The sequence below is a fragment of the Ciconia boyciana genome, chromosome 9, assembly GCF_034638445.1.
Source record: "Ciconia boyciana chromosome 9, ASM3463844v1, whole genome shotgun sequence".
Taxonomy (NCBI): domain Eukaryota; kingdom Metazoa; phylum Chordata; class Aves; order Ciconiiformes; family Ciconiidae; genus Ciconia; species Ciconia boyciana.
Window position 1 is genome coordinate 43,738,273 of NC_132942.1, and position 27,312 is coordinate 43,765,584.

General features: G+C 64.7%; 1 protein-coding gene across 1 annotated transcript in view; it reads right to left on the reverse strand.

Annotated features, from left to right (window-relative positions):
• The window catches only part of GSE1 (Gse1 coiled-coil protein), a 105,061-nt gene that overhangs the window by 42,269 nt on the left and 35,480 nt on the right, over positions 1-27,312 (reverse strand). Inside the window, 1 exon segment of the mRNA XM_072872149.1 lies at positions 25,660-25,825. Coding sequence (XP_072728250.1) covers positions 25,660-25,825 — 166 coding nt within the window.

Below are 27,312 nucleotides of genomic sequence, written 5' to 3' on the forward strand. Positions count from 1 at the left end.
GCACTGCAGGCTGCCAAGGCCCACGTTAGATTTACACCCCCAGCGCGCTCCCGCCGCCAATTAATTAAGCAAACACATTCCTCGGCACGCTCTCAGGTGTGCAACCTGCCCGGTCGTGGTTCATCCCGGCACGGTGAGGATGCCCGCACGGCATCCCTGCCTGGCCAAGGGGTCCCGGCCCCTGGGTGGGGGGGTTACGGGGCTGTTATTAGGGCTCTTCGTTATTAGGACCAGAGCTCTCCCCAGGGATGGGGACGGCTGCTCTCGCCCTGTACTCCAAAACTGATTAAAGATTAAGCAATCCCCTCGTCTACACTTTCCTACAAATTTCCCCTTTGGAGAAAAAAAAAAAAAAAAAAAAGGAGAAAAAGAGAGAAAAAAGGAGGTGGGGAGGAGGGGGCTGACACCGGCATCCGTTATTAGGGGCCCGCTCGTTCCCACCGGCACCTAACGAGGGGGGAGGCTGGGAGTGACAGTCACCAAGAGGTCAATTCATTCATCTGGCCATGTTATTACAAGTCCAAATTTATTGTCACCGGGCCACATTAGCGCTGGCACCGAGGACGCGAGGTTGCACCCCTACTGAATAAGTAGATAAATGAAAGACATCTGGAGAGCAGAATGAAGGGGCAGATTATTAATGCTGAAATTTAGAAGCCAAGGTCTAAGCCACGAATCCATCAGCGCAACCAGTTATGTCCAATAAATTAGGAGAGATAAGGATTGAAGGATGGTATATTAAAGGCAACATTCATTTCTGAACTGGCACGAGGGCTCACAGGCATCCTCCCCGCCGGTGTTAACCCTTGTCGGCCGGGATGTGCCGGAGCCGGGGAGGCAGCGGCTGGGGGGACGAAGCCCGTGCCCCGGCGACGGGCATGGGTCCCCGTGCAGAGCCCACCCTGCCACCGGCTGCCCAATTTGGGGTTGTCCTCGGTGGCCACAGATGGGTGCGATGAAGGAGCGTGCACAACGATGGAGCGTGCACGACGATGGAGCATGCACGACAGAGCACGCGCGAAGATAGAGCGTGCGAGACGCTGGAGCACGCGTGATGCAGCATACGTGAGAGAGCGTGCACAGCGATAGAGCTGGCACGACGGTGTGCACAGTGACGGAGTGTGCACAGCGATGGAGCGTGCACAGCGATGGAGCTTGCACAACGATGAAGCGCGTGCAAAGATGGAGCGCACATGAAGATGGAGCGTGCAAGACGCCGGAGCGTGCACGACGATGGAGCATGCGCAAAGATGGAGCGTGCAAGATGACGGACAACAGACGGAGCACGCACAACGATGGAGCTTGCACGACGGCACGTGCGCTACGACGGAGCGTGCGCACATGTGGGAGAGGCTGGCATGGGAGAGCAGGGGACCCCACGGCTGCTGGCCGGGGAGGGCAGCAGGTCCCCAGCCCCTCCTGCAGCCCAGCCATCCTCCCCAGTTAAGGGGCTGAACCACGCAGCCACAGCATCCGTGACCTTCGCCTCGGCCTCGCCCTGGGCTGGGGTTCAGCTGGCCCGGCCGGTTGTTTGGGGACTCGTTACCAAAGGGGACCGGTAAGAACCGAGGGGGCAGAGCCTGTCCGGGCAGCCCAGCCCCGCGCAGGACGGCTGTCACCAGGAATTGCCCTCCCTGTTCCTCCTGCCCTCGGCACCCGGCTGCCTCCCACTCACAGGCCCCATCCCAGCCATCCCACCCCACGCTGCAGGTCCCGCCACACCAGCACCTCCCGGTTGCACCTGCCTCAGTTTCCCTAATGCCAACGCAACGGGAATGGCAGGGTCTGACTCCCCGGGGACAGCTTGGTCCCCATCCTGCTGGCCCCGGGGGTGATGCTGCAGCCCAGCACCCCCCGGCACCCCCACACCCACGAGCCAGCCGCGTCGGGTGCATCCCCCGGGGAGGCGAGGGGACGTGGCGAGACGGGAGCTCGTGACCTGCTCTGTGGCATGGCAGCGGCACGGCCCCGGGGGACAGCGAGCATCTCTGCGGCATGACGCCTGGAAGGAAAAAAATCAAGATTTTTTGCTCCCAAGCAAGCAGGTTGAGGGGGTGACTGCTCAGCAGTGGGGACACCCACGTGTGTCTCCCCTTGGCACCCCAAAACTGGCATTTGGGAGGAGAGGTGTGGGCTAAAATGGGGAGATGATGGTGAAATTGGGGGTTCCCTGACGCTGGTCCCTCCTGGCCCAGCAGCAAAGGGGTGTAGGGGAGGAAGGCACGCAGGGACCCCCAAACGCTGACCTGGCCCCCATAACATCAACCGAGCACCCTGCCCAGCCCCAAGCCCTCCCAGCACCCACGCAGCTCCAGCCTTCCCAGTGCTCCCAGTCCAGCGGCCCCACTACATCCCACAGGGCTGGCAGCACGGCTCCCAGGGGTTTCGGCATCTCTCCCCCTCCCCGCGGCAGCTCCCGAGCAAATTTCGAAGCCTCATCTGGCCGCTGAGGGATTTGGGATTTGTTTAAGCTCTTTTCACCCGTCGGACTTTAATCGGTGCATTTGCCTGACCTCCACCCTGGTGAAACCACGTCCGTGCCAGCGGTGACGCCGGAGGGTCCCGGCTCGGGGTGATTCCCGGTGCCAAAGCCCAGGGCTGCCCCCGGCCCTGGGACAGGATTAGCTATCAAATAACTTTGCATTTAAACCCTTTTTAACAGGGCTGGAGGTCAGGAGGGAAAGGGCAGAGGTTAAGCCTGGCCGCGGTCGGGCGCTGACCCCAAGGAGGGGGACGCCGGGGAGGGGACGGGGCGGCACGCAGGGCCGGGGGGTGCAGGACCCTCGCCCCGGCCATGCCACCCACCCGCTTCCCCTTGCACGGTGGGACCGGGGAGGGGGCGGCCGGCGGGGACCCCGCTGGGGGGTTGCCCCCACAGCCCCCGGCCTCGCAGCCCCCATCACTTACTGAGGCTCTGCAGCAAAGACGACCAGCTCTTCATCTCCAGCATCGCGGGGGTCCCAGGGCCCCCTCCCCGCCCCGGCACTCAGGCTACCGGAGGGGCCCGGGCCCGGCCGCACGCTCGGGCAGTGGGATGCACGGCACCAGCGATGAGCCGCCGGTGGGAGATAGCGACCATTTTATTCCCTTTTAACTCTGCCTGCGTGTCTCCGGCGCGCTCGTCCTCCCCCTCCCCGTCGCCCAGGGCTGGTCCTGAGTTCGGGGAGCTTTGCTTTTCCCTCCCTTCCCTCCTCCTCCCTCCTTGCACTTGATAGCAGCCTTGTCAAGACTGCTGAGTTGCTGCTGACCCCTGCCCCGCCGCTGCTAATTAAGGCTGCACAGTGACAGTTCAAGTGCCTCGCCGCCAGTTTGCAGCGCTGCCGCTTCTAATTGGAGACGTTTTTTTATTTCTCAATAGCCGCCGTCTCGGGGTTCGGGGGGGTCTGGGGTTTGCACCCACCCCGGGTGGTGTTGGTGATGCAGCACCCTGCCCGCACCCATCGGCACCCTGGAGCCGGGCTCCCACGTGCGGGCAGGAATTATTGCAAAGGTGATGCGCAATGGGATGAAAAGGCCCCGAAGTCAGGAGGAAAGCGGGGAGGAGGAGGAAGGAGGTAAGCGATTCCCCCCCGGGGAGCGTCCCCAAGCTGGGAAGGGTGGGGGGCACCTCGCGCTGGTGCCTCCCAATGTATTTTTGGATGGTGAGGAGGAGCGAGGGCAGCAGGCATGGCGGGGAGCCAAGACACGCAGCCGTATCTCCCTGCGGCAGAGCAGGGGCTGGCGCAGGCATGGGTGCAGGGTATCGGCCGGGACACCTGGGTCCTGTCCCTGTCCCTGCCCACGGCGCTGGCCACCCCCCTGCTGAGACCTTGCAAAAACCGTGACGCTTGTGTGCACCCCGGAGAGCCACAGCCCGGCCACGCTGGGATTGCAGGAGCACCCCCAGCACCCGCCAGCATGTCCCCCCCGGCCGTGCTCCCCCCGGCCGTGCCAGCAGCCTGACGGATCCATTGTGTCGTGACAGACGAGCCGTTTTATCGCGGCGAGGGAGCCAGCGCCAGCCGTCATCCCGACCCCGCCGGCGGCGGGCTGAGGAGAAACAGAAGAGGGCTTGTATCATCCCGGCGGGTCAGAGGGCAGGGGAGGCAGCCGGCCCCCCCGTGCTGCCAAATTCCTGGGATGCACGCCCGGGCAGGCAGCTGCATGCGGCCCCTGCCCCACAGGTGGGGGGCTGGCAGGGTGTGGGGACGGCACCCCGAGTCCCCACACTGCCCACCCAGCCTCCCCTCGTCACCCCCTGCCATGGGGACTGCTCCTTGAAATGGTGTCCCCGACCTGCCCCATCCCGCAGCACCCCTGCACCAATGTCCCCAACCTGTCCCGTCCCACAGCACCCCTGAAGCGGTGTCCCCAACCTGTCCCGTCCCACAGCACTCCTGAACCGGTGTCCCCAACCTGCCCCATCCCACAGCACCCCTGAATCGATGTCCCCAACCTGCCCCATCCCACAGCACCCCTGAATCGATGTCCCCAACCTGCCCCATCCCACAGCACCTCTGAAGCGGTGTCCCCAACCTGTCTTGTCCTGCAGCACTCCTGAACTGGTGTCCCCAACCTGCCCCATCCCACAGCACCCCTGAAGCGGTGTCCCCAACCTGCCCCATCCCACAGCACCCCTGAAGCGGTGTCCCCAACCTGTCCTGTCCTGCAGCACTCCTGAACTGGTGTCCCCAACCTGCCCCATCCCACAGCACCCCTGAAGCGGTGTCCCCAACCTGTCCTGTCCTGCAGCACCCCTGAACCAATGTCCCCAACCTGTCCCATGACGCAGCACCCCTGAATCAATGTCCCCAACCTGTCCCATGCTGCAGCAGCCCTGAACCGATGTCCCCAGCCTGCCCCATCCCGCAGCACCCCTGAACCGTGCCCTGTGCCGGGCACAAGCTGCCACCGCAGGGGGACACAGACAGGGACAGGGATGCTCACAACCACCCCAACGCTCACCCACAAGAGCCACCCACCCACTCACCCCGATGCCTCCCCACCCAAACCAGCGAGCAGGGGGACCACCGTCCTTCCCACGCCACCCCGAAAGCCGGTGTCACCTCGGTGCCGGGACTCCGGCGGGACAGGCGGGGGTGGGACGGCGAGCGCGGCCGTGACTCATGCGGAAACTCGCTGGAAAACGTGGCCCCGAGGCTGGAGCGGTGTCCCGGTGCGGTGAGGCGGGGATGCTCGCCCCGGCTCTCCGCCCGGCCAGAAACCGCCCCGGCAGCTCCCCACCGCTCGCCGCCGAGGCGACGGCCGGCTGAACCCCGCTCCCCAGCAGCAGCGGCAGGCATTTTGGGCAGGCGTCGGGCGATGCTGCCCGACCCAAAGCTGTCCCCAAAACGCACGTCCCTCTGGGACCCATCCCACTGGGCTGACGGCCCTGGCACCGGGCACGGCCAAGCTGCGGGAGCGTGACAGTGCCAGCCGCGGGGGTCCGAGCCCGTCTCTGCCCCCTTGCCCTGGCACCGGGGGTCTCCCTGGGGCAGGGGGGGAGCAAAGCCCCCGCCGAGCCTCCCCAAAGCCCCCCGCCCCTTCCTCTCTTCCCGGCAGCCTTTGTGCTGCCTCCGAGCCGGCACCTCCGGGGTGGACGCATTAAGGCAACACAAAGCAGAGCCGAGAGGCGTTTCGGCTGCAATTTTCTCTGCTCCATTATTGACAAACAAGCTGCTTCGCGCAGGTGACGGCGAGGCCAGCGCAGCAGCTGGGCCACTGCCGCGCAACGCCGGCCCTGTGCCGTGCCAGCTGGCCTGCCCCGCTCGGCCCCTCCGGCCCCCCGGCAACGATGCCCTCCCGTCCGCTGCACCCCGAATCTCTTCGGCTTTGAGCCCGCTCTGGGTCGCACGGATCCAGAGACATCGCCCCTAAAAAATGAGGGGCAAAGAGGCAGCCGGGAGCGCTCCGGGACGCAGCCGAGGTGCCCGGGCGGGTGCCGGCTTTGCCGCCGGGCAGCCCCTTTCCCCCGGCCGGGGCGGCTGGGCGCAGCGTGCGGCGAGTCTGTCGTTAGCGCCGTGCCAAACCCAAAGTGGCTGCTTCGAAACGGCAATCCAATAAAAGTGCTACTTGTCTATTTATCATCCTCAGGGCTTTTTATCACAGTGCAGATGGCTGCTACCTTCGCAAGGCACAGCAGTGTGCTGGCACGCACCCGCCGCACAGAAGCTCGAGCGCCGCAGAGTCTGTGCTTACACCTGCGAGGAGCCGCCGGGCCGCCTGCTCCAGCTCTGCCGGCCGGTGAGCCGGGCAGTGCCGCCTGCCAGTGCCACGACACCCCTTTACAAGCCGAATCCCTGTCTGGACGGTGTTTGCGGCAGGAATTTGCACCACGCACATTCACCGGGCGTTTGCACGGGGCGTTTGCACGGGGCGTTCGCACCACGCATCAGCACGGGGTGTTTGCATGGGGCATTTGCTCCAGGCATTTGCACCAGGCACCGGGCATTTGCATGGGGCGTTTGCACCGGGCATCCGCACAGGGTGTTCACACCATACCATCTGCACCGGGTATTTGCACAGGGCGTTTGCGCCAGGCGTTAGCACTGGGCGTTCGCACGGGGCATCTGCAGTCTGTAATTACTCCAGCCGCGCGGTTTGTGGGCAGCAGCAGCAGCGCAGCGGCGCGGGCGCAGGGCAATGGGTGGGAGCTGCCGGAGCAGGTGATTAAAGCCGTAGTAAGTGTCTGTCTGCACGCGGGAGAAAACACACCTAATTATCCAGCCGGAGTCGGACGGGAGGGAGGAGCAGCCCCGATCGCAATCGCGTAATGAAGTGTAACGCGGGGCCAGGCCTGGCGCGGGCGGTAATTAAAAGACGGCAAAGCCAGGATTGCAACGGCCGCGGGCAGGGGCGGGCAGCGGGCAGGGGCCCCCACGTTGCCCGTGGGTAACCCAAACGTGGGCCCGGAGACCCCGGCTCCCCTGGGAACCCCTCCTTGGTGAGCCCGCAAGACGGGGCGGTTGCATCCCCGCGCCGGGACGTTGGCCCACGCGCCGCGGCCCCAAGACCCACCTGGCTCGCGGCAAACCCCTTTGCAACCCCCTCGCTGCCGGCACGGCGCCGGCGCGCTCCAGTAAAGCCTGGGGCCGAACCGGGTGCTTGGGTGCGATGCCGGCCCACCCCGCCCTGGCCGCGGGCGCTGGGGAGGCACCGTTGCATGGGCGTCGAAAGAGGTCCGCTGAGCGGCGGGAAGCGATGCCTGGACGCGGAGGGCAGGCGCCGCTGGAAAAGGCGTCTGCGGGGCGGCGGGGGTGGCCGGCCCCACCTCTTGCACTGGAGCCAAAGCCGCCAACCCACGCTGCCGCTCCCCGAGCGGGTCCGGCGGGTCAGGACACCCCGGGGAGCCGCCGAGTGCCGCGTCGCCCCGCCTGCACCCGCCGCCCGGCGTCCACAGCACCGCTGCAGGGACCCCACGCCCGTGCCTCCCCCCCCGTCCGGCCGCCCCAGCCGGTTGGGAAGCAGCCGGGCTTGCCCGGGAACGCCGCTTGCATCAGCCCTGGCCCAGCTGGCACCGCTCGCAGGCAGGTACGTGCCGTGCCGGCAGGCAGGAGGCAGGCAGCACGCCGGGTCGGACCCTGGGAGAGAGACAGCGGGGATAAGGGACCGCGCCGCAGGGACCCCCACGTCCCCCGGGGACGGCGGCACGAGGCAGCACGGGTGGGGGACGCTCAGGGCAGGCGGCGACCGCGCGCGAGGAGCCACCAGGACCCATCCCCGCTCCCCGTCGTTTCAACCCCGGCACACCGCAGGTGCCGGCATCCACAGCCCCGTCCCTGGCGCGGTGACAGTCCCCAGCTCCCCGCTACAAAGTGCGGCACGGTGGCAGGCGGGCGGGGGGGCAGGACAGGAGGACGTCCCCTCCCTCTCCTCTCCCTCTCTTTTTCTCCTTCTATTTTTTTTTTTTTTTTTTTTTTAATCAAAGCTCTCCAGAACAAAGTACACACTCTACCTCTTCAAACCCACCACCATCTGTCCGTCCGTCTGAGCGCCGCCGCCAGAGCCGCAGCCCCACCGCTCGGAGCGGCCGCCTCCGAGCAGATGGTGCCAGGGGAAGGACAAGCCACCGCCACGCAGGGCCTCGCCGGCGGCGGGTCACGGTGGCTCCGCCAGCCCTGACCCCCCCGTCCTCCCCGGCACGGTAATTACCCACCGCGCCGAGCAAACAGCCTGCGCCGGGTCATTGTGCCGGACACCAACAAAGGGCGGCCGATGGCGGGACCTCCTGACCCCTGCCGACCCCTGCCAGCCCCTGCTGACCCCTGCCAGCCCCTGCCCTCCGCCGGCCCCTTTGCCAAAAGAGCAATAAATCAAAGGGACGGGACAGGGACGGGCTGGCAGGCGGGGACGGGGACGGGGACTTCCTCCGCCACCAACACGTGGGGGCACCCCCCGCACCCAGGCGATGAACCCCGGTTGCTCTGCAGCCCCCCGCTAATTGGCAAGGCCGTGCAAAGCATGGGGGGGCATCCCCCTCCCCGGCCGAGAGGACCTGTCCCTGCTGCCCTTGGGGACAGGCGCGCAGCCCGCGCACGCTCCCAGGCTGAGCACGGCAAGGCAGGGGGGTGAAGGATGCTTGTCCCCCCGCACCCTCCGGTCACAGCCCCTTAATGGGGAATTTCATGGGTGCGGTACCGCGGAGCCTGGCCGGGGAGCGTGCCGGAGCCATCTGCTCGCGGGACCCGGGGCTGTCAAGCCACCCTGACCTCAGCATGGCAAACAGTCTGCAGGAGCAGATGTCGCACCCTCCCTCCTCCCGGGGCCGTGGCTGTGTCACCCCCCCCCCCGGGCTCGGCACCACCGCGAGTCCCCGGCACCTCGGCGTGGACCCTTGCACCGAGCTGGGGGCAAAACCAGGCCGAGAGCAAAGAGACATTGCAGAGACCTGGGAAACTCACTGCAGGAGTGACACCCGCCAAGACGGGGCTCCCTGGGGAATTTGGGCACGGGGCAGCAGCGCAGAGGATCCCTGGCCGGATCCAGCCAGGTTTCCCGCAGGTCCCCGGGAGTGGCTAGCACCTGTGTCTTTCGGACTGATTAAAATTCATTCTGCATGATTTAGGACCTAATCTTGGTGAAACTCCACAGCGCTTTATTAATAGCGCATTAGCGGATAATTCATGCATTCGGATGAAAAATCAGCCTGTGTTATTCTCTGGGAGGGGGAGACACGGTGGAGGGGGGGGGACACGGGCACGGGGAGGGGGGTACCCCGCTCGCCCAGCCTCCTGCACCTCCCCGCCGCCGCCGCATCCCGGCGAGGCAGCAGCCCTTCTGACAACTGCCACCACTCATTAATCTTGACGAGTTTTCTGCTGAATATTCTTCCACGGGCTTTCAAACCGTTCACTAATTGCAATTAATCACTTACCGAAACAGATGTCAGGAACAATGGAATTGGGAAGTCTGGAGGCTTGATAAAGCTGTCAGAGGAGCGCGCTCGTGTGGCGGCGGGTGCCAAAAGGCGCCGGCAACACCGTCCCCCAGCCATGTGCTGGGGGGACCCCGTGACCCCCCGCTGCCCGTGCGGCATCTGTCCGCCCCGACGAGGGAAAACGTGCGGTGACGGGACACGGGGGGCTCTGTGTCCCCGGTGGATGGGATGGGGACGTGGGTGCCTGGTTTTGGTGATGGGAGGTGATGGGAGCGGCTTTGCCGGGGCTGCCACGCTGGCACCCGTGCCCGCCGGGGATACAGCGGACCCCAGCCGGATGGCTTCGCCCCACTGCCAGCGCCGGGGCGGCTCAGTCTCCCCTCTCCATGGGGAAAGACGCAAGGAGCCCCAGCGGGGCGTCACGTCCGCCGTGCCTCGCACAGGCGACGGCACGTTCCCCGTCCCTGCCAGACGCCGCTTTAGCACCAGCAGGGATCCAACAGCCTTCCCCGGCGGGCGTGCCGTGCTGTTTACCCATCACACATGAAAGGTGCCGAGCTGACAGCTCCGGAGACGGGAGAGAGCTCCTGGAGACGCTGATGGGGCCAAGGCTCCCCAGCGCCTTTGCCTCCTGCCCTTGGAGACCCCAAAGGCCACCCAATAGGTGACCCCAGCAAGGGGCAGCCCCTGGGCTTCTGCTCCCCAAGGAAGGAGCCTGCAGCTTCACCAGCTGGGGCTCCGCACACCCCCGCATCTCAGCCACCCCCCCTGCTTGGGGACATCCTTTGGGAACAAGGCTGGGGACAGGGAGGGCTTTCCCGGTCCCCCACGAGGCAGAGGATGCTGCACAGCCCGAGGCCACCGGGCGCAATTAGCCCCGAGTCCCCCGGCCACGACGGGGACACCGCCGCGGTGACGCCACCGCGGGGACACGCGCACGTCCCCGGCAGGCAGAGCCCGGGGGACCAGAGCATCCTTCCGGGGCTGGCGCGGTGTGAGCCGAGCCCGGGGCTTGTGACCGGCATGGCCCCGACACATGTTACAATAAATATTCCGCACAGACACCGTTCCATATGTATGATCCGGTGGGGTGATGATTTTTCTACTGATCACTGGAAGTGACAGCTGTGCGGAGAGCAGGAGAAACAAAGGCACCGACTGCTCTCCCCGTTACACTCCGCTAGTGACATGATGGTGTGACACGGAGCGGCAGCATCTGGTGGCGCGGGGACCGGCAACCAGGACGGGATGCCTGTTAGCGCCAGGCACAAAGGGGGGGCAATGGGGATGGGGTGGCAATGGGGACAGGGTGGAAATAAGGATGGGGTGGCAATGGGGATGGGGTGGCAATGGGGACAGGGTGGAAATAAGGATGGGGTGGCAATGGGGTGGCAATGGGGACAGGGTGGAAATAAGGACGGGGTGGCAATGGGGTGGCAATGGGGACAGGGTGGAAATAAGGATGGGGTGGCAACGGGGTGGCAATGGGGACAGGGTGGCAAGGGGGACAGGGTGGAAATAAGGATGGGGTGGCAATGGGGATGGGGTGGCAATGGGGACGGGGTGGAAATAAGGATGGGGTGGCAATGGGGATGGGGTGGCAATGGGGACGGGGTGGCCATGGGGACGGGGTGGAAATAAGGATGAGGTGGCAATGGGGATGGGGTGGCGACGGGGTGGCAATGGGGATGGGATGGCAATAGGGACGGGGTGGCCATGGGGTGGAAATAAGGATGGGGTGGCAATGGGGACGGGATGGCAATGGTGATGAGGTGGCAATAGGGACAGGGTAGCCATGGGGATGGGGTGGCCATGGGGTGGAAATAAGGACAGGGTGGCAATGGGGACAGGGTGGCAATGGGGACGGGGTGGCCATGGGGACGGGGTGGCCATGGGGACGGCTCCCATCAGCCCTCTCGTGCCGCACACAAGCACCCAGCCCCTCCATCCTGCCCCCCGTCCCCCAAAGCAGCTGCGGGACGGGGTACCGGGGAGCACCCGGCCATCGCAGCGCGCCTGGCCCAGGCATGGTCAATATTTGCATTTGATTTGCAAGCGTTTCCTCCCCCCAGATAACGGCAGGGCCGTGGCACGTACAGCAGGGAGAAGCGCTGGGTTCAGTTAATTATTAGTGAACATGCAAATTCCCCCTACATGAGATAACAATAAACACCACGATTTCAGCGAGATAAACAGGGCTTTAAATTTCCAGCAGCCTTTACTGGTGTAAAAATAAGCGTCCCTTATTTATTTAGCTCCTTTGAGAAACCACATCAGTCCCCACACACAGTCTTTTACTGTCAAGCTACAGTAGAAGCCTTTATAGGCGGCGAGGATCCTGACAGCTACCCCTAGCACAACCATCTTTTATTCATGCTCATAATATAAACTGTATTGCCTCAGAAACAAAAGGATTTAACTCGCTGCTGGCCGGGTGGCAGCGGCCGAGCGGAGGTCTCCGGTGGGGGCACGTGGCTGGGGTGGCTTTGCTCCGAATGGGGACATCCCGCAGGGCCACCGCCTCCTCCTGGGGACAGCCCCGGGACAGACCCCTGCCCCGCTGTATCGGCACATCCAGGGCTAAAATAAAGCCAAAATAAAAATCCCCCACCCAACCCCGAGCCATTAGGCAAAGCCTCCGTGCTCTGCGGCTCTGAATCCCGCCCTGCCTGCACAGAAGCAGGCAGAGCAGTGGTTACAAGAGTGGTTCGTATTTAATAATGCAATTTATATTCCACTCTCAACATAAACTATTGTAAAGGCACACTAATGTAAAAATACATCTGGCTTGTCAATAGTTTATCTTCTGGATCTGCATCTAAATCCCTGGGCATTCTTGACTTATGGCTGCACCAGTGTCTAATGAATAAAAAGGTGCAAATTATAGGCCTTGCTTTAATGCTCATCATAAAATTAGATGATAGTTGCAAAAGCTGCATTCTCCTGCCCACAGTGCAGCAATGGTAAGCTATAAATAAAGTGTATTTAATGTATCCCAGCGCTGCGCAGAGCCAGGAAACAGTATGTTACTGCACAGCCTTCAATGGATCCGCCACAAGTTCAATGAAGTGATAACTGATCCATCATGTGAATTTATGTTAACTGTCTGCTCGCAAAGTCACGGCCCCAGCACTGTAAATAGCCGACAATCCTTCCAGCCCGGCCTGCCTGCCAATAAACCTGTCACCGGCAGGCTGGGAGCAGCCACCTTAGGACACCGCAGACAAACCATTACGCTCTTGGGTTTCCTCTTGGTTTTTCCATCCGTTTGTCCGTACGGCGCATCGCTGCCATGCCTCGCTTTACCCGCAGCCGAGCCCCACTCCCCGGGGCTTTCCAACCCCGTGCGATGCTTTTCCACCTCCCCGGAGCTGTCACATCGGGGATGCAGGAAGCCCAGATGGGATCCGGGGGGCTGGCGGGCGCGTGGGTGGGATGGCTCCTGCTCGGGTGACAGGCAAAGGCTGGTGTGGGGGGGACAGGCTGGAAGCAGAGCCCCCCGCTCCTGCGCTGTGCCAGGACGCAGAGCCAGGAGGGCACAAGCATGGGGGGGTCGCTTCACTGGGGGGGTAGGAAGGCAAATTGCACCGTGCCTGGAAAGCATCCCCCTCCAGCAGAGACGTGTGTCCCAGGGCTGGCACCTGGGAAGGAGATGTCCCCAGGCAGGAGACATCCCTGGGAAGAAGATGTCCCTGGGAAGATGTGGTCCCAAGGAAGGAGACGTGCCTGAGAAGGAGACGTCCCCAGGAAGATGTGGTCCCCGGGAAGGAGATATTCCCACAAAGATGTTCCCAGGAAGCAGATGTCTTTGGGAAGGAGATGTCCCCGGGAAGGAGACATCCCTGGGAAGGTGTCATCCCCACGAAGGAGATGTCCCCAGAAAGGAGACGTCCCTGGGAAGGTGTCATCCGCAGGGAGGTGTCCCTGGGAAGATGTCCCTGGGAAGGAGACATCCCTGGGAAGGAGACGTCCCCGCTTCAAGCAGCCCAAAGCCGGGGAGACCCTCATCTCTCCATGTCGGCCTGCAGCTGAGGACGCATGAACGGGCCCCAGCCAAGGGAGCCGGCAGCGGTGACGGTCACAGGGACGCAGCCACCCTTGGGGAGCAAGGTGGCAGCCCGGGAGGGCGCAGGGGACGCCGAGCCAGCGGGAAGCAGCGTTTGCCATCACCCAGCTCTCATTAACGCGGTGCTGAGCAGCCCCTAATAATAGCAACAGTAAATTCTCCTAACCAATTCGGGTCCATTTCTATAAATAATGTAGAATCTTTTTATTTACTGACAGGTTGTAAAAGTATCAGTGAGAATAATGTGAAATCAGGCGCTGCTGAATAATTCATGGCAGCAGCTCCGCTCTCCCTGTCCCCGCGCTCCCCTGGCCCCAGCGTTTACACGACAGCACCTTGCGCCCAGGTTTATCTCATAAAAACCAGGACTAAGGCCTGGCACAAATTCTTTATCAACCGGGACTTTTACGGCGAGGGGAGGAGGGAGGAAACAGAAAGAAATAAAAATAACCCTGCATGCACCCTATAAAAAATGCACGGGCCCATGTGCTCGCCCCCGCACAGAGCCGGTGATCCCTGGCACGCTCGGTACCTCCCATCGGCAATTCCCTCCAGCCCCCAGAGCCTCTCCAAAAATTAGTATTAATTAGCAGCGCCCGCAGCTCCGCTCTGGCACCCCGAGGCAGCGAGCGCAGGAAGGGCGGCACGACTCTGCTGGGACATGGGGACATCGGCAGGACCCATGGGGACGATGGCAGGATGCTCGCTGTCCCCATGTCACCCCCAGGGATGCTGGCTCGGGGCAGCAGACCCCCCTCGCAGGCAGATGGGTTAAATTTGGACAGAAAAACCAGATCCACAGGGCTGCTAATCCCTGTAACAACCTGATCCGGTGTCCCTCATCCCTCCTGCCACCGCCGAGGGCGATGGGGACGGCGGGGACCCCCCCTGCAGCCCCCCCAGTCCCCTCCCCAGAACAATACCTATCCACCGCTGTTTTGATGTGCGGCACAAAGCCGGGAGAGCTTTCCATGTAACATGATAAAAGCAAGTCCCCAGCCAGCACAATTATTTGATAATTCTCCCTTAACACCCATCAAATTAAAGCAATGTCCAAGGGCTGCCTGAAGTGGCACTGATAGGTATTAAACTTTAATGAGATTTAATGGCACTGCCCTACTTTTTAAGCGCTCGGGCCTACGTTTATGAACATTTAATTTCCCGGGCCCTGACCTCTTTTTTTTTTTTTTTTTTCCCCTTCCCCGGCGGCCCCCCCTGCCCGCCTGCCGGCACAGCTGGTTTCTGTTAGCGCTGGCGGCCGGCCCCGACCCGGGATGCTCGGGATGCTCGGCCGGCCCCGAGCCGATAGAAATCTCCAGGCGCTGCGGGGTGAGATGTTGACTCTAGCAGGGAGCCGAGACGGAGCGGGGAGGGGGAGCCCAGGGAAGGAAGGGGGGGGGGGGTAGATGTGATTCACTGGCAGCAAACACGGCCAAATTTATGGAATGACTTAATTAATTTGCTCCCGGAATGACATGACACTGCGGGTCAGACTGGTTGGACAGCCCTCGTCCTGCTGCTCGAATGAATTCGGTTTGCAAAGGGGTTTGTTTAAGCGCCCCTTAAAAATAAGCAGCTCCCCTGCTGCAAACCCACCCTGCCGGGGAAAATTTGGGGGGTTAGACCCCTCCACGCCCCCAGGGACCGAGCGCAGCCCGCTGATCCAGTTTGTTGCTGCCCTCTAGTGTGTACAGGCCAGGCCAGACCCGCTGTCACTTGTCCCCCTCCCCACATGTCCCCCAGGCCACTCGGCCACACAGGATGCTGCGTCTCAAGTGAGGCTGGCTGCTGAGATGCTCAGAGCCCAGACAGCCGGGGTACCGGGGAGCATCGCTCCGGCACCCCAGCCTGGAGCCCCGCCGGCTCCCCAAAACCCTGCTAATGAGGCCGCAAGGTCGGGGCACAGACCGGCACATCACCTCCTGCCCTGCGGCACAGCCCCGGTGGGATGCGGGGTGCCGCGCTTCCCTCCACGCCAGGATGCAGGAAGGGTCGGGGTACCCATCAGCATCCTCCAACAAGAGGACGTGCTGGCACGGGTGCCACCATCACCCTCCCACGCAGGGGTCTGCCCACCCTGGCATGCCCCATGGCACGCGGGATGAGCCCAGGGTTAGGGAAACTGAGGCACGGACCAGCGTGGCCAGCTTCTGCGCAGGGAACGTCCCTCTCCCACCTCCTAAAACCCTCCCCAGCACCCACACCAACTGCAGGGAGACCAGCTGCAGGAATGCAAAGGCAGGGCAATAAAAGGGAGCCTTATCAAGCCCCAGCAGAGCCAACAGCCCGCGCCGAGGCGGGGAGGAGAGCAGGAGGGAGGAAAAGGAGAAGGGAAAAAAAAAAAAACAACCCACCCTTAACCCCGAGATCACTTATCATTCAGGCTGCATCACGCATCTTGAAAGTGCAGACACAAAAATGTAATGTCATAACATTCGCAGTTCAATAACCTTTGCTTCACGAGACGGCTTGAACTGTCAGAGGAGCTGGAAGGTAAATATTTCAGCGCACAGGCACTGAATGCAAAGGCGTGGGGAAGGGGGGTCGGCCTCGGCTTCCCCAGCTTGCCTCGACACGTTCAAATATCCCCCGCCGTAAATCCCGGCCGGCACTGGGGAAAGGCCGTGGCGCGGATAAAATACGAGCAGATATAAAGCCAGACACCTTTATTGTTCGGCAAAGTCTTCCAACAAGTTATGAACCCGCAGCTTGACCCTAACCCATCATCTTGTTATACGGCGGAAACAAAGCCAGTGCCGGGAGCCGGGGCTGGACCGGGGCAGGATGCGGGTGGGAAGGAGCAAAACCCGTCCTGCCTCCTCCACGGGGGATATTCGGGTGCAATTCACCCCCAGCCCTCCCTGCACCCCACATCTACCATGCTCCAGCCTGCGAGCGGCTGGGGAGAGGCACCGGCTGTCCTTCGGGAGCAGACCCGACGTTAGCACCTTCCAATGAGCCTCCCTGCCAGATTACGGCGGTGCCAATTCCCTGCAGCCAGGGTTAACGGGAGCAGGACCCCGGCAAACGCGGCGCCTCGCCGCAGGATTAATGGGGACGGAGGTGTCACCGCGCTGTGCCGGGTGGGAGGAAGGAGATTGCGCAGCCGGGGCCTCGGCGGGAGCGGGCAGGGAGCAACGGCTGCAGGCGAGGGTGGCAAACCGGCTGGGGAGTCAGAGGGCATTGGGGCGAGCAGAGATTAACCCCCCAGGGGGAAAATCCCCCCAACAGGGCTGGAAAGCCTGGGAAGATGCTGGCACCAGGGCTGTGTGTCCAAGGGGGTGGCACGGCACGGCGTGGCACGGCGAGCAGCAGTGTCCTGTGTATCCAAGGGGGTTGCATGGCACGGCACGGCACGGCACGGCACGGCACGGCGAGCAGCAGTGCCCTGTGTGTCCAAGGGGGTTGCATGGCACGGCACGGCACGGCACGGCAAGCAGCAGTGCCCTGTGTGTCCAAGGGGGTTGCATGGCACGGCACGGCGCGGCACGGCGAGCAGCAGTGCCCTGTATATCCAAGGGGGTTGCATGGCACAGCACGGCACGGCATGGCACGGCGAGCAGCAGTGCCCTGTGTGTCCAAGGGGGTTGCATGGCACGGCACGGCGCGGCACGGCGAGCAGCAGTGCCCTGTATATCCAAGGGGGTTGCATGGCACAGCACGGCACGGCATGGCACGGCGAGCAGCAGTGCCCTGTGTGTCCAAGGGGGTTGCATGGCACGGCACGGCGCGGCACGGCGCGGCACGGCGAGCAGCAGTGCCCTGTATATCCAAGGGGGTTGCATGGCACAGCACGGCATGGCACGGCACGGCGAGCAGCAGTGCCCTGTGTGTCCAAGGGGGTTGCATGGCACGGCACGGCACGGCACGGCGAGCAGCAGCGGTGCCAAGCAGCTTGCACAGGCCGTGCATGGCACGTATTGCATTGACCCCCCCACGATCCAACTGTGTGGCACAGCATGGCACAGCCGGGGACAACCGGAGACCCCTGCCTGCAGCTGGGCTGGCTCTGCCAAGGGGCTTTGCCAACCTCCCGTGGGGCTCAGCACCCCAAATGCTGGGGAACAGCAGGGCCATGGAGCAAGGGTGCTGTGGGGAGGACCCAGCACCCCGGTGGCAGGCCCCAGGGGAGAGGGGCGGCGCGGGGCCCCGGGTGCCAGCACCCGGGTGCCGATCCCCGGCATCGCCGCTACGCCCGGGGGGAGGCGGGGAGGGCGGCGAAGGGGCCGCAGCCACGGCGAGGAACAGTTAAACGGCCCCCGCCCGCATGGGGCATGCGGCAACAGGCACCGTCGCACCCTCCCCGAAACACCTGCTAATGCCGCGCTGGCACAGGGCGAGTGCCCGGGGCGGGCGGGAGGAGCAGCGGCGGCGGGGAGCACGCCAGGGCCCGCAGCAAGAAGCGGCATGTCTGCCGCTTGGCAGCACAACAGAGAGCAGGTGACAAGCGCGCCGGCGGTCGCTTTATTACAGGAAGCGAGCACGCAAGCATCTGACGCCGCTCTGCCCAAAGAAACCCCCCCCTTGCCATTAACCCTCCCGCCCCAGGCGTGGGAGAGGGGCCCCTGGATGCTGGGGGTGCCCCATTGCAAACCCCACTGCAAAATGGGGGGAGGGGGGGGAATCCGGCCACCCTGGTGGCATCACAGCCCGCCCCCCCCCCCACCGCCGCACGTCGCTGCCAGGGCCAAGCAAATCCCAAGGGAGTAAAAATCCACATGTATGCGTGCACAAACATTTCTCCTCGGCAAACACTCCCCGAGACAACAAAATTAGCCGGTACTGCCGCCCCTGCGCCCGCTCCCATGCCGACCCCCTCCTCTGAGACAGCAATTAGAGGCAGGCATTAATATTTAAATATTGCCAGCTCTGGAGAAGGGAAATCAAATAAAAACACCGGCGTGCCGGCAGCACATCAAGCTCCCGCTCCATCAGCCTCAAACCCCACCGGGTGCACGGCGGCGGGGGGGTGCAGGCTCCCATGCCATGCCACACGGTGGGGGACACCGGGGCATCAATGCCACGAGGAGAACCCCCTTTCTGGACCAAATCAGTGTGAGCAAGGAAGTGGTGAGCAAGTGGCGAGCAAGTGGTGAGCAAGCAGCAAACAAGTGGCGAGCAAGCAGCGAGCAAGCAGCAAGCAAGCAGCGAGCAAGCACCAAGCAAGCAGCAGCGATGCTCCTGCCAGCTCAGCAAGGCTGGGGGGCTTCAAAAGGACCCTGACCCCACGCTGGCCATGCTTTAGAGGGGGCACGCGGGGCTCCCCGCTCTCTCCCAGCCGTAAAAGCACCCGCAGCGCCCGCCTGCAGGGTGCCAGGGCTCGGGGAGGGGGACATGCAGCCTGGCCCCCCCAGGAGTCACCCCCGGTCCCGCGGGTGCTAAGAGGCGGCGTCAGCGCGGCAAAGAGGATTTACTGCTCAACGCAAGGGGCTTTAGAGGCAATAACTTTCCCTCCTCTTGACTTAAATGGATTTTAAACTTCAAAAAGGATAGAGGGGGCAGGCTGCCAAGCGGCCGCCCCCGAAGGGCCGACCCTGCGGGCACTACGCCGGGTGCTGGGGGGGGGGTCAAGGAGGGGCTGCGAGCCCAACCGGGGCCAACGGCCGAGGCAGATAAGGGCCGGGGGAACCAAGCCACCCGCCCTTGCAGAAGGCCCCGCGATAAGGCGGCTGCCGTTATCGGCGCGGGAGTGCCGGGGCGCACTTCCTCCCGCGCCGCGTTGCAACCGCCGGCAGGCAGTGGGGTGCCGGGGGGGGGACACACACACGACACGACACGGGACATGGGGTGGCCCCACGGCCGAGCAGCCAGGGCAGCCAAAGCACGAGGCGAGGCAAGGCAAGGGCTATTTCAAGGGCAATCCCCCTGGCAGCTTGCCCGGGCGGCTGCGGTGTGCCAAGCTCCGTCCCAGCTGCCCCTTCCCAGACGGGAGCTGGGGCTTGGCGGTGCTGCCCTGCGGCCCCCCGGGCACGTGGACCCCCCGGGGACACCCACCACCCTCCAGGCGGGTGCTGCACCCGAGCAACGCCGGCACACGGGGACCTAGGTCGGGTCTCCCCATGGGGACTCGAAGGCAAAGGCAGGCAAAGGCCATTTCCCCCTGCCCACGCTGTGACGCCAAACCTTGCACCCGGGGCTGGCATCAGTGCCGGGGCTCGGGGACAGAGGTGTCACCCATGGCGCTGTGCCCCCCCCGACGTGGGGTGGGAGCACCACCGCCTTGCACCCAGCTGGAGCACGGCCAGTGCAGGCAGAAACCCCCAGGCACAGCCCACCCAGACCCCCCCCCAGACCCCGACCTCCCACGGGCTGCTGCCAGACGCCAGGGTGAGGGGCAGCGCCTGGGGGAGAGGGCTGGGGGGCCGGAGAAAGGAGCAGGAGAGTGGAGATTAAAAATAAAGCCTCCTCCTTGAGCTGCTCCCCAACCTGCAGCCCCGTCCCGGCCGCTGGCACGTCAGGAAGTGATAAACTGTCCTGTGTCCTGCGGCACCCCCCGCACCCCCCCTGCAGCGTGGCCCCCCGCCAAAGCCACTGTCTCCGCTGTAATGCTCCCTGCCCTGCAGCCAACACACACACACACACACACACTCGCACCCAAACCCCACCACCACCCAAAAAAGGCCCCGGGCGTGCACACTCGTGCGTGCACACACGAGCGCAGGCTCACAGGGGCGTGCACGCAAACGCCCATGTGAGTGCATGCACGCACACCCCGGTGTGCACCCAACAAGGCGGGGGGGGGGGGTGAGCACGCTCAGCACGCACCGCTTGCACCAGCAGCTGCCAGCACACCCTTGGGTCACGCAACGCTTGCACACGCGTGTGCACAGGCAGCCTTCCCCATGCACACCCCACACCCCCCCGCCCCAGCCCCACAGGAGTCGCCGGCCTTGGCCGGCCAGCCCTGCCGCACCGCCGCTCGCCGTCATCACACCCAACACCTCCCCACCGGGTTACACAAACAGGCTGCCAAGCGCACACGCAGCCTGGCGCACGCTCACCTTGCCCACGCGCGGCCCCGCGGGGGCACACCCACAAACCACACGGGCTCACCCCGGTGCTCGCATGGCCCGGCGCGCACGCGCACGCTTGCAGGAAGAGGAGCTGGCTTCCCGCTGCCTTTTCCCTCCATTAACTCCCTCCGTGGCTCCCGCTCGTGGCCCAACGGGCACCCACACGGCACCCCGGCACCCACCCCAGCTCCGTGCCCCCTGCCTGGCTCAGCACTGGAGGAGGAGGAGGAGGAGGAAGAGAGCCGGGCACTTGCCCTTCTGCTCCAAAGGCTGGCAGCGAGCACTTGCCCGGGGTTCAGGGACAGCAGTTGGGTGCTGGCACCGGCTGCACCGTGCAAAGTAGTCACCGGAACGCAGCACAACATAGGGCGCGAGCGCGGCTGCGAGCACGGCACGGCGAACCGCCGGGCCCCGGGGCGAAGGGCAAGGCAGGCGGCGCAGGCAGGGGTGGAAGGGCAAGGATGGAGCAGAGCAATAAACACGGCGGTAGACGATGAGAGAGGCGAGACGCCGGGGCCATGGCATCACCCCGCTGCAGCACGCGGTGCCCCGGCTCGCCGCGTCAGGCTGCACGGTTTGTTTGGCAACACGCTCCCTCCCTGGCCCCGGCGGTCCCGCGTGTCCAGAAACACGGATAATACAAAAGCTGCCCGCTCAGGTGAAGCAGTGCGTGGGTAAACTGAGGCACGGCCCCACGGCAGCGCCCCGTGCACTTGGCTCGGGAAACATACAGACAGCAAGGCAAGGAGACGTGCCAAGGTCGGTGCCGCCGGCCGAGCGCCCAGCACAGCCCGGTGCGCTCCCGTGCCTGCCGGCCCGCGGGCCGGGCTCCCCCCGTGGGAAACAACCCGAAGGGTCTCTGCGGCAAAGTGGGACACGGGGTCCGAGCACCTCGGCCCACATCGGACCCTGAGCCTGCAGCACCCAGCGGGTCTCATCTCCTCCCAACAGCCCCCAGCTGGAACCCCAGCTCCGGGGCAACCTCCACCCCTCACGCCATGGGGTTCCCTAACCCCTACACAATGGGGGCCCTGAAGCCCCCGGAGACCTCTGTCCCCCACATGACAGGGTCCCCCAAGCCCAGGGCAACCTCCGTTCCCCACACCTCAGGGACCCCCAACCCCAGGGCGACCTGCAGCCCTCACACCATGGGGTCCCCCAAGCCAAAGGTGACCTCCATCCCCCACACCATGGGGTCTCCCAACCTCAAGGTGACCTCCATCCCCAAAATGACCATGTCCCTCAAGCCCACGGTGACCTCCACCCCCTATGCCATGGGGTCCCCCAACTCTAAGGTGACCTCAGTCCCCCACATGATGGGGTTCCCCCCACCCCAGGGTGAGCTCCATCCCCCACATCACAGGTTCCCCCAACCCCAGGGTGACCTCTGTCCTCCACACCATGGGGTCTCTCAACCCCTGGCTGACCTTCGTCCCCCACACCATGGGTTCCCCCAGGCCCAGGGTGACTTCTGTCCCCCACACAATGGGGTCCCCCAACTCCAGGGTGACCTCCATCCCCCACACCATGGGTTTGCCCAGCCCCAGGGTGACCACCAGCCCCACACCATGGGTTCCCCCAGGCCCAGGGTGACCTCAGTCCCCCACACCATGGGGTCTTGCAAATCCAGGGTAACCTCCATCCCCCAAACAACAGTGTCCCCTAAGCCCAGGCGACCTCTGCCCCCTATGCCACGGGGTCCCCCAACTCCAGGGTGACCTCCATCCTCCACATCACGGGGTCCCCCAACCTCAAGGTGACCTCCATCCTCCAAATGACCGTGTCCCTCAAGCCCAGGGCGGCCTCCGCCCCCTATGCCATGGGGTCCCCCAACTCTAGGGTGACCTCAGTCTCCTACATGATGGGGTTCCCCCAACTCCAGGGTGACCTCCATCCCCCACACCACGGGGTCTCTCAACCCCAGGGTGACCTCAGTCCCCCACACCATGGGGTCTCGCAACTCCAGGGCAATCTCCATCCCCCAAACAACAGTGTCCCCTAAGCCCAGGCGACCTCCGCTCCCTGCGCCACGGGGTCCCCCAACTCCAGGGTGACCCCAGTCCCCCACATGATGGGGTTCCCCCAACTCCAAGGCGACCTCCGTCCCCCACACCACGGGGTCTCTCAACCCCAGGGCGACCTCAGTCCCCCACGCCACAAGGTCCCCCAAGCCCAGCGCGACCTCCAACCCCCAGCCTTAGGGTGACCTCCGTCCCCCGTGCCGGAGCCCCCCATCCCAACCAGCAGCGGGAGTCGGCGGGGGCACAGGGGATCCATCCCACCCCTCCAGCGCAGCCCATCACCGCAGCCCCCAGCCTGGAGGGGGGGGGGGGGGGGTGTACCCGGAGTGGGGACGGGGGGGTAACACTCACCCATCGGCCGCGCTGTCCAGCGGGGGCTGCGCTCCTCCATGGGCAGAGCGGTGGAAGGAGCCGAGCCGAGCCGAGCCGAGCCTTCCCCCCCGCCGCTTCCTGCTTCCCTCGGCGCCCGCCCGCCGCCCCGGGAGCCGCACGGCTGGAGCGTGACTCACCGGGGGCCGGGCCGGGCAGGGCAGGGCCCCGACGGAGGGGGGGGGGACGGGCGGCTGGCACCTTCCCCGGGGAGGGAGGTACCGAAGGGGGTTTCTCTAAAAGGGATGCTGGGGAAGGAGGGGGGACCCCCCAAGAATTAGGGTTATGGGGGGTGACAGCTCTGACCCCAATGCACAGGCGTGTGTCCCCCACCCCCCCTTTTGGGGCGACGGAGGGAGGGCGAGGGGCGCGGTGCGCCCCTCGCCCTCCCTCCGTCGCCCCCAAATGCAGCGCTGAGGGCGTGCCTGTGCCAGGCACCGATAGGGTGGCATCCGGCCCTTCGACCCCCACCCCAAAACTGCTTCGCCCTCCAAACAGGCTCTGCGACACCCCAAAGCTCGGAGGTGCCAGCCCGACCCATCACGGCGAGCACCCAGTCCTGAGTCCGGACCCTGCAGAGATAAGGGGTGTTCCCACGACGGCCCCCTCTGTGCACCCCCTGCACTGGGTGCAGGATTGGGGACAGCACCGTCCCCAGCAGCCAGGGACAGTGGTGGTCACCGCTGTGCCATCTCACCGTCACCCTGAGGGCTCTGCCCGCACCCCAGTTTGGAGACACCAGTGAAACAACCGGGGTGGGGCTCAGCCCACTCGCAAGCGGAGGAAGTGGCCAGCCATTTACCAGCCATTACAAGCCATGCCAGTCGGCTCCGCACGCCGGACAGGCTCAGCAGGCTCCAACAGGCAGGACCCCGACCGACCTTCCCCGGGCAGAAAGGAGGCTCCAGCGAGGAATTCGGTCCTGGTGCTGCTGCTGCCGGCCATGAACTTGCATCTCTGCGGGAGGCGATGTGGGCCACGGCAGGGGCACCCAGCTGTCCCCAGGCAAGCTGCCACACCACCACACACACACACCCACCCACCCGAGCCCCTTCCCGGCTCACCCTGGCCTCGGCTTCCCCTCCATCCTCCTCCTCTTCCTCCAACAGGCCCCGCTGCCCACCACGCCGGTGCTGCCCGCGGCGCCGGTGCTGCCCGCCGCCTCCCCCAGCCCTCCTTGTCGGCAGCGCCAGCGCTTTCTCCCCCCCATCTCCCTTTTCCCGTTCTATTTTAAATTTTTATTGCATTCTTTTTAAAGAATACAGAGGAACAAATGCCCTTATCAGCAATTCTCACAAGGTATAAAGAGCCGCTTTTATCTCCCTGCCTTTACTAATCTAGAGCGAGCCAATGCCTGTTAATTTTTTAATTTTCCTAGTGAATGCATTTGTGGCTTTGTCAGCATCCATCCGCACACGCACGCTCTCCTCCACGTCGCACCCCGGCAACCCCGGCACGGGATTGCTGCGGTGCCGGCAGAGCAGTGGCAAACACAGCTCATGGTTTTGCAACCACGAAGGAGTTTCGTGCGACAGAAAGTCCTGTGTGTCACACGAGGCTCACCGGGACATCCTGGGATGTGCCACCGGCTGGGAAGCCCCAAGGTACGGCGGCACCCCCAGGGATGCCAGCCCGGCTCTGCCTGGCCACGGCCGCGGGGATGCTGCCGGAGCAGGTCCCCATCCTCCGCACGGGGACGGATTCCCGTGCCAAGCCGGCCAGCCGTCACCGTCACCCGCTCTGGCTGAGGTCCCCACGGGGGCACCGGGGGGTTCGCCCCCGTCCCCCCCCAGGGAAGGGAGGGCGGGCGCAGGCTGCCCGCACACCGGGGCTGGGAGCTCCAGCAGCCGGCTGCGGTGCGCAGATGAGATGTGGCAGGCGTGTAACAAGCCATTAGTCACTGTCACCTTTGCCCGGCAGCCACTGGCAGGGTAATAAATCCCGAGCTGACTCCGGCGGGTCCGTTCCAGGCCACGGCTCCCAGCTTGCCTCCGCGCCGCTGCCGGCTGGGCTGTGAGCAGCTTGCAAATGCCTCCCGGCCCCCCCGGGGGACACAGAGCCTTGCGGGGTCCCAAACCGGGGCCGAATCCCCGCAGGGCTGATTGACAGCCGACGCGGGCCACCGTGTCCCCGGGAAGCGCCCTTCCTCGGGGACCTGGGGGGGGTCACACACACCCCCCCCCACCCCGCCAAGCAGCCCCCTCGCCCCATGGAGGCAGTGCTGCCTGCCCCAGCTCCCTGCCTGCCCCAGCTCCCTGCCTGCCCCAGCTCCCTGCCCGCTGCACCTTGCGGTTCCCGGCTCGCCCCAGCCCAGAGCCAGGAACCGGCACCATCAGTTGCTGCCAGATCAAAGCAGCCTGGCATGGCACGGCACGGCGCGGCACAACACGGCACGGCGCGCCCGCCGGGAAGGGCTGGCAAACAAGCCGGTCCAGGGAGGCGGCAGGCGGGAAGCACGCGTGATACCTCTCCCAAAAATGCTGCTGCTCCTGACAGACGGGGCGGCTGAGTCCCGGGAGCCGCGGGCCGGCCCAGCCCCGGGGGCCCCCCCAGCTCTCCGGCGCAGCCAGCCCAACGCCGCGGCTCTCCCCAGCGCCCACGGCCTGACTCACGGCCCCGGGGACGGCGGGCAGGCACCAAGGTGCTGTCAGGGTCACCTCCCCAGCGGTGCTGCGGGTTTCGGAGCCCCAACCCCAAACGACCGGGCGCGAGCCTTCGCTGGGAGACCCAAACTGTGGCGGCACACCGGGCTGGCGGTACACCCCGCGGCGGGACAGGGGACAGCCCTCGGGGACGGCATCCCCACACCCCCCGGCATCCCCCGGCATCACCTACTTGTGGCTCCAGCGTCCGCACCCTCCGCATCCAAAGCCGTCCGCTGGCCGATGTCCGGGGCAGCACTGCCGCCCGTCCCCAGGCTCTCCCCGGTGCTGGCCACCCGGTGCCGGGGCTCACCGGCGGCAGGCTTGGCGGCAGCTGTCTCGAGGGACGAAGAGGACGCCTGGAAGAGAAGCAGGAGAGAAACTCAGTGCCTTTCCCTTCCCCAGCCCGAGCGCGGCAGGGCCGGAGCACCGCCGGCACGGGTGGGGGGCACGGGGGGGACCGGGGCACACAGACACAGGATGCTTTTGTTTTCCTGCCGGCCAGTGCACGTGGCCAGCGCAGGGAGCCGCACGCCAGCCTACAGCTGGATCCGGCCGATGGCTCCCAGCACGGCCAGACAAGAAAGGCTGGAGGGGGGGGAGAGGACATGAATCAAAGCGGCGTCCCCTTGCTCGCCGGCGGCAGCTGGCCGGTTAGGCAGCTCCCGATTACTCAACCGGGCAGTGTTTACTCGAGATCAACAACCCCCCCATCGCCATCCCTGCCAGGCAGGCGAGGCGAACGTGCCGCAGGGACGGGGACAGCGTTGCCGCTGCTTCTCACTCGGTTTGGGGACAGTCCCCCTCCCTGACCCCCGGCGTCCCCGGGTGCTGCTGTGGCCCCGTGTTTGTTGTAGCTGTCACCCTCCCGCGTCAGGTGCGTCCAGGCACCCAGCTCGGGCTGTCGCTGCTTCTGTTTATCTGTAATAAAGCGACAGCCAGCGACACCGCACGCACCCCAGCTCTGGGACAGACGCACAGACAACCCAGCCCCACGTCCGAGCGGGTCCCTGGGATGCTGTGCCCACCCCGGGATGCGGGCAACCTCCCCTCCTGCTATAGGGGACACCCATAGGGGACATCCATAGGGGACACCCCGCTCCCCATTTGGGGACTTTAGGGTCAGGGTTGCAGCACGGCAAGGATTTTATGTTGATCCCGTTTTTCTTGGGACTAATCCTATAAAAGTGGAGAGCCGAAGCGAGATGAATGGTAGGTAAATTTTTTGCTGGGAAGCCCTTAGACGCAATGAGCCACGCACGCGAGCGGACGTATAAATTTACCGTTCGCTTCCTGGAAAGGTTTAATTTATGGAATCCATATGGCAGCGCCGCACAACCGCGAGCACTCGGCACATCCCGCGAGTCCTCGAGTGCCACCACGTACTGGCTCCAACTGGCGGGGTGCCACCAGCTGCCCCAGCAATGGCGAGATGCTCTTCTCTTTCCCAATGATTAACAGAAGGCAACTTTCACAGCGGGCAAGGGACAAGCCCGGGGACCAGTCCCCATCCCCGAAAGCTTGGCATGGGATTCCTGGAGATGGCAGGGACATCTCCCCAGGATCCCAGGGGGGATGCTGTGCCACCGCTCCTCCTCCCGGGGCGATGCCACCGGCAGCAGCAGGCAGCAATCCCCTACCTGTGGGCACGGGAAAGGGCTGGGGCGCACTTTGATACCCTGAGCAACTAATCATTAATTAGCATTAATCATCCCCCGTCATGCGTCACAGCAGCATTGGGCGAGACGTAGTCAGGGAATGGCGAGCCAGGCCAGGGTCACGGCGGGGAAAGCGGATTTTGGCAGCGGTTGCCAAGCCAAGGCTGGCATCCTCCTGCTCCCCGGGG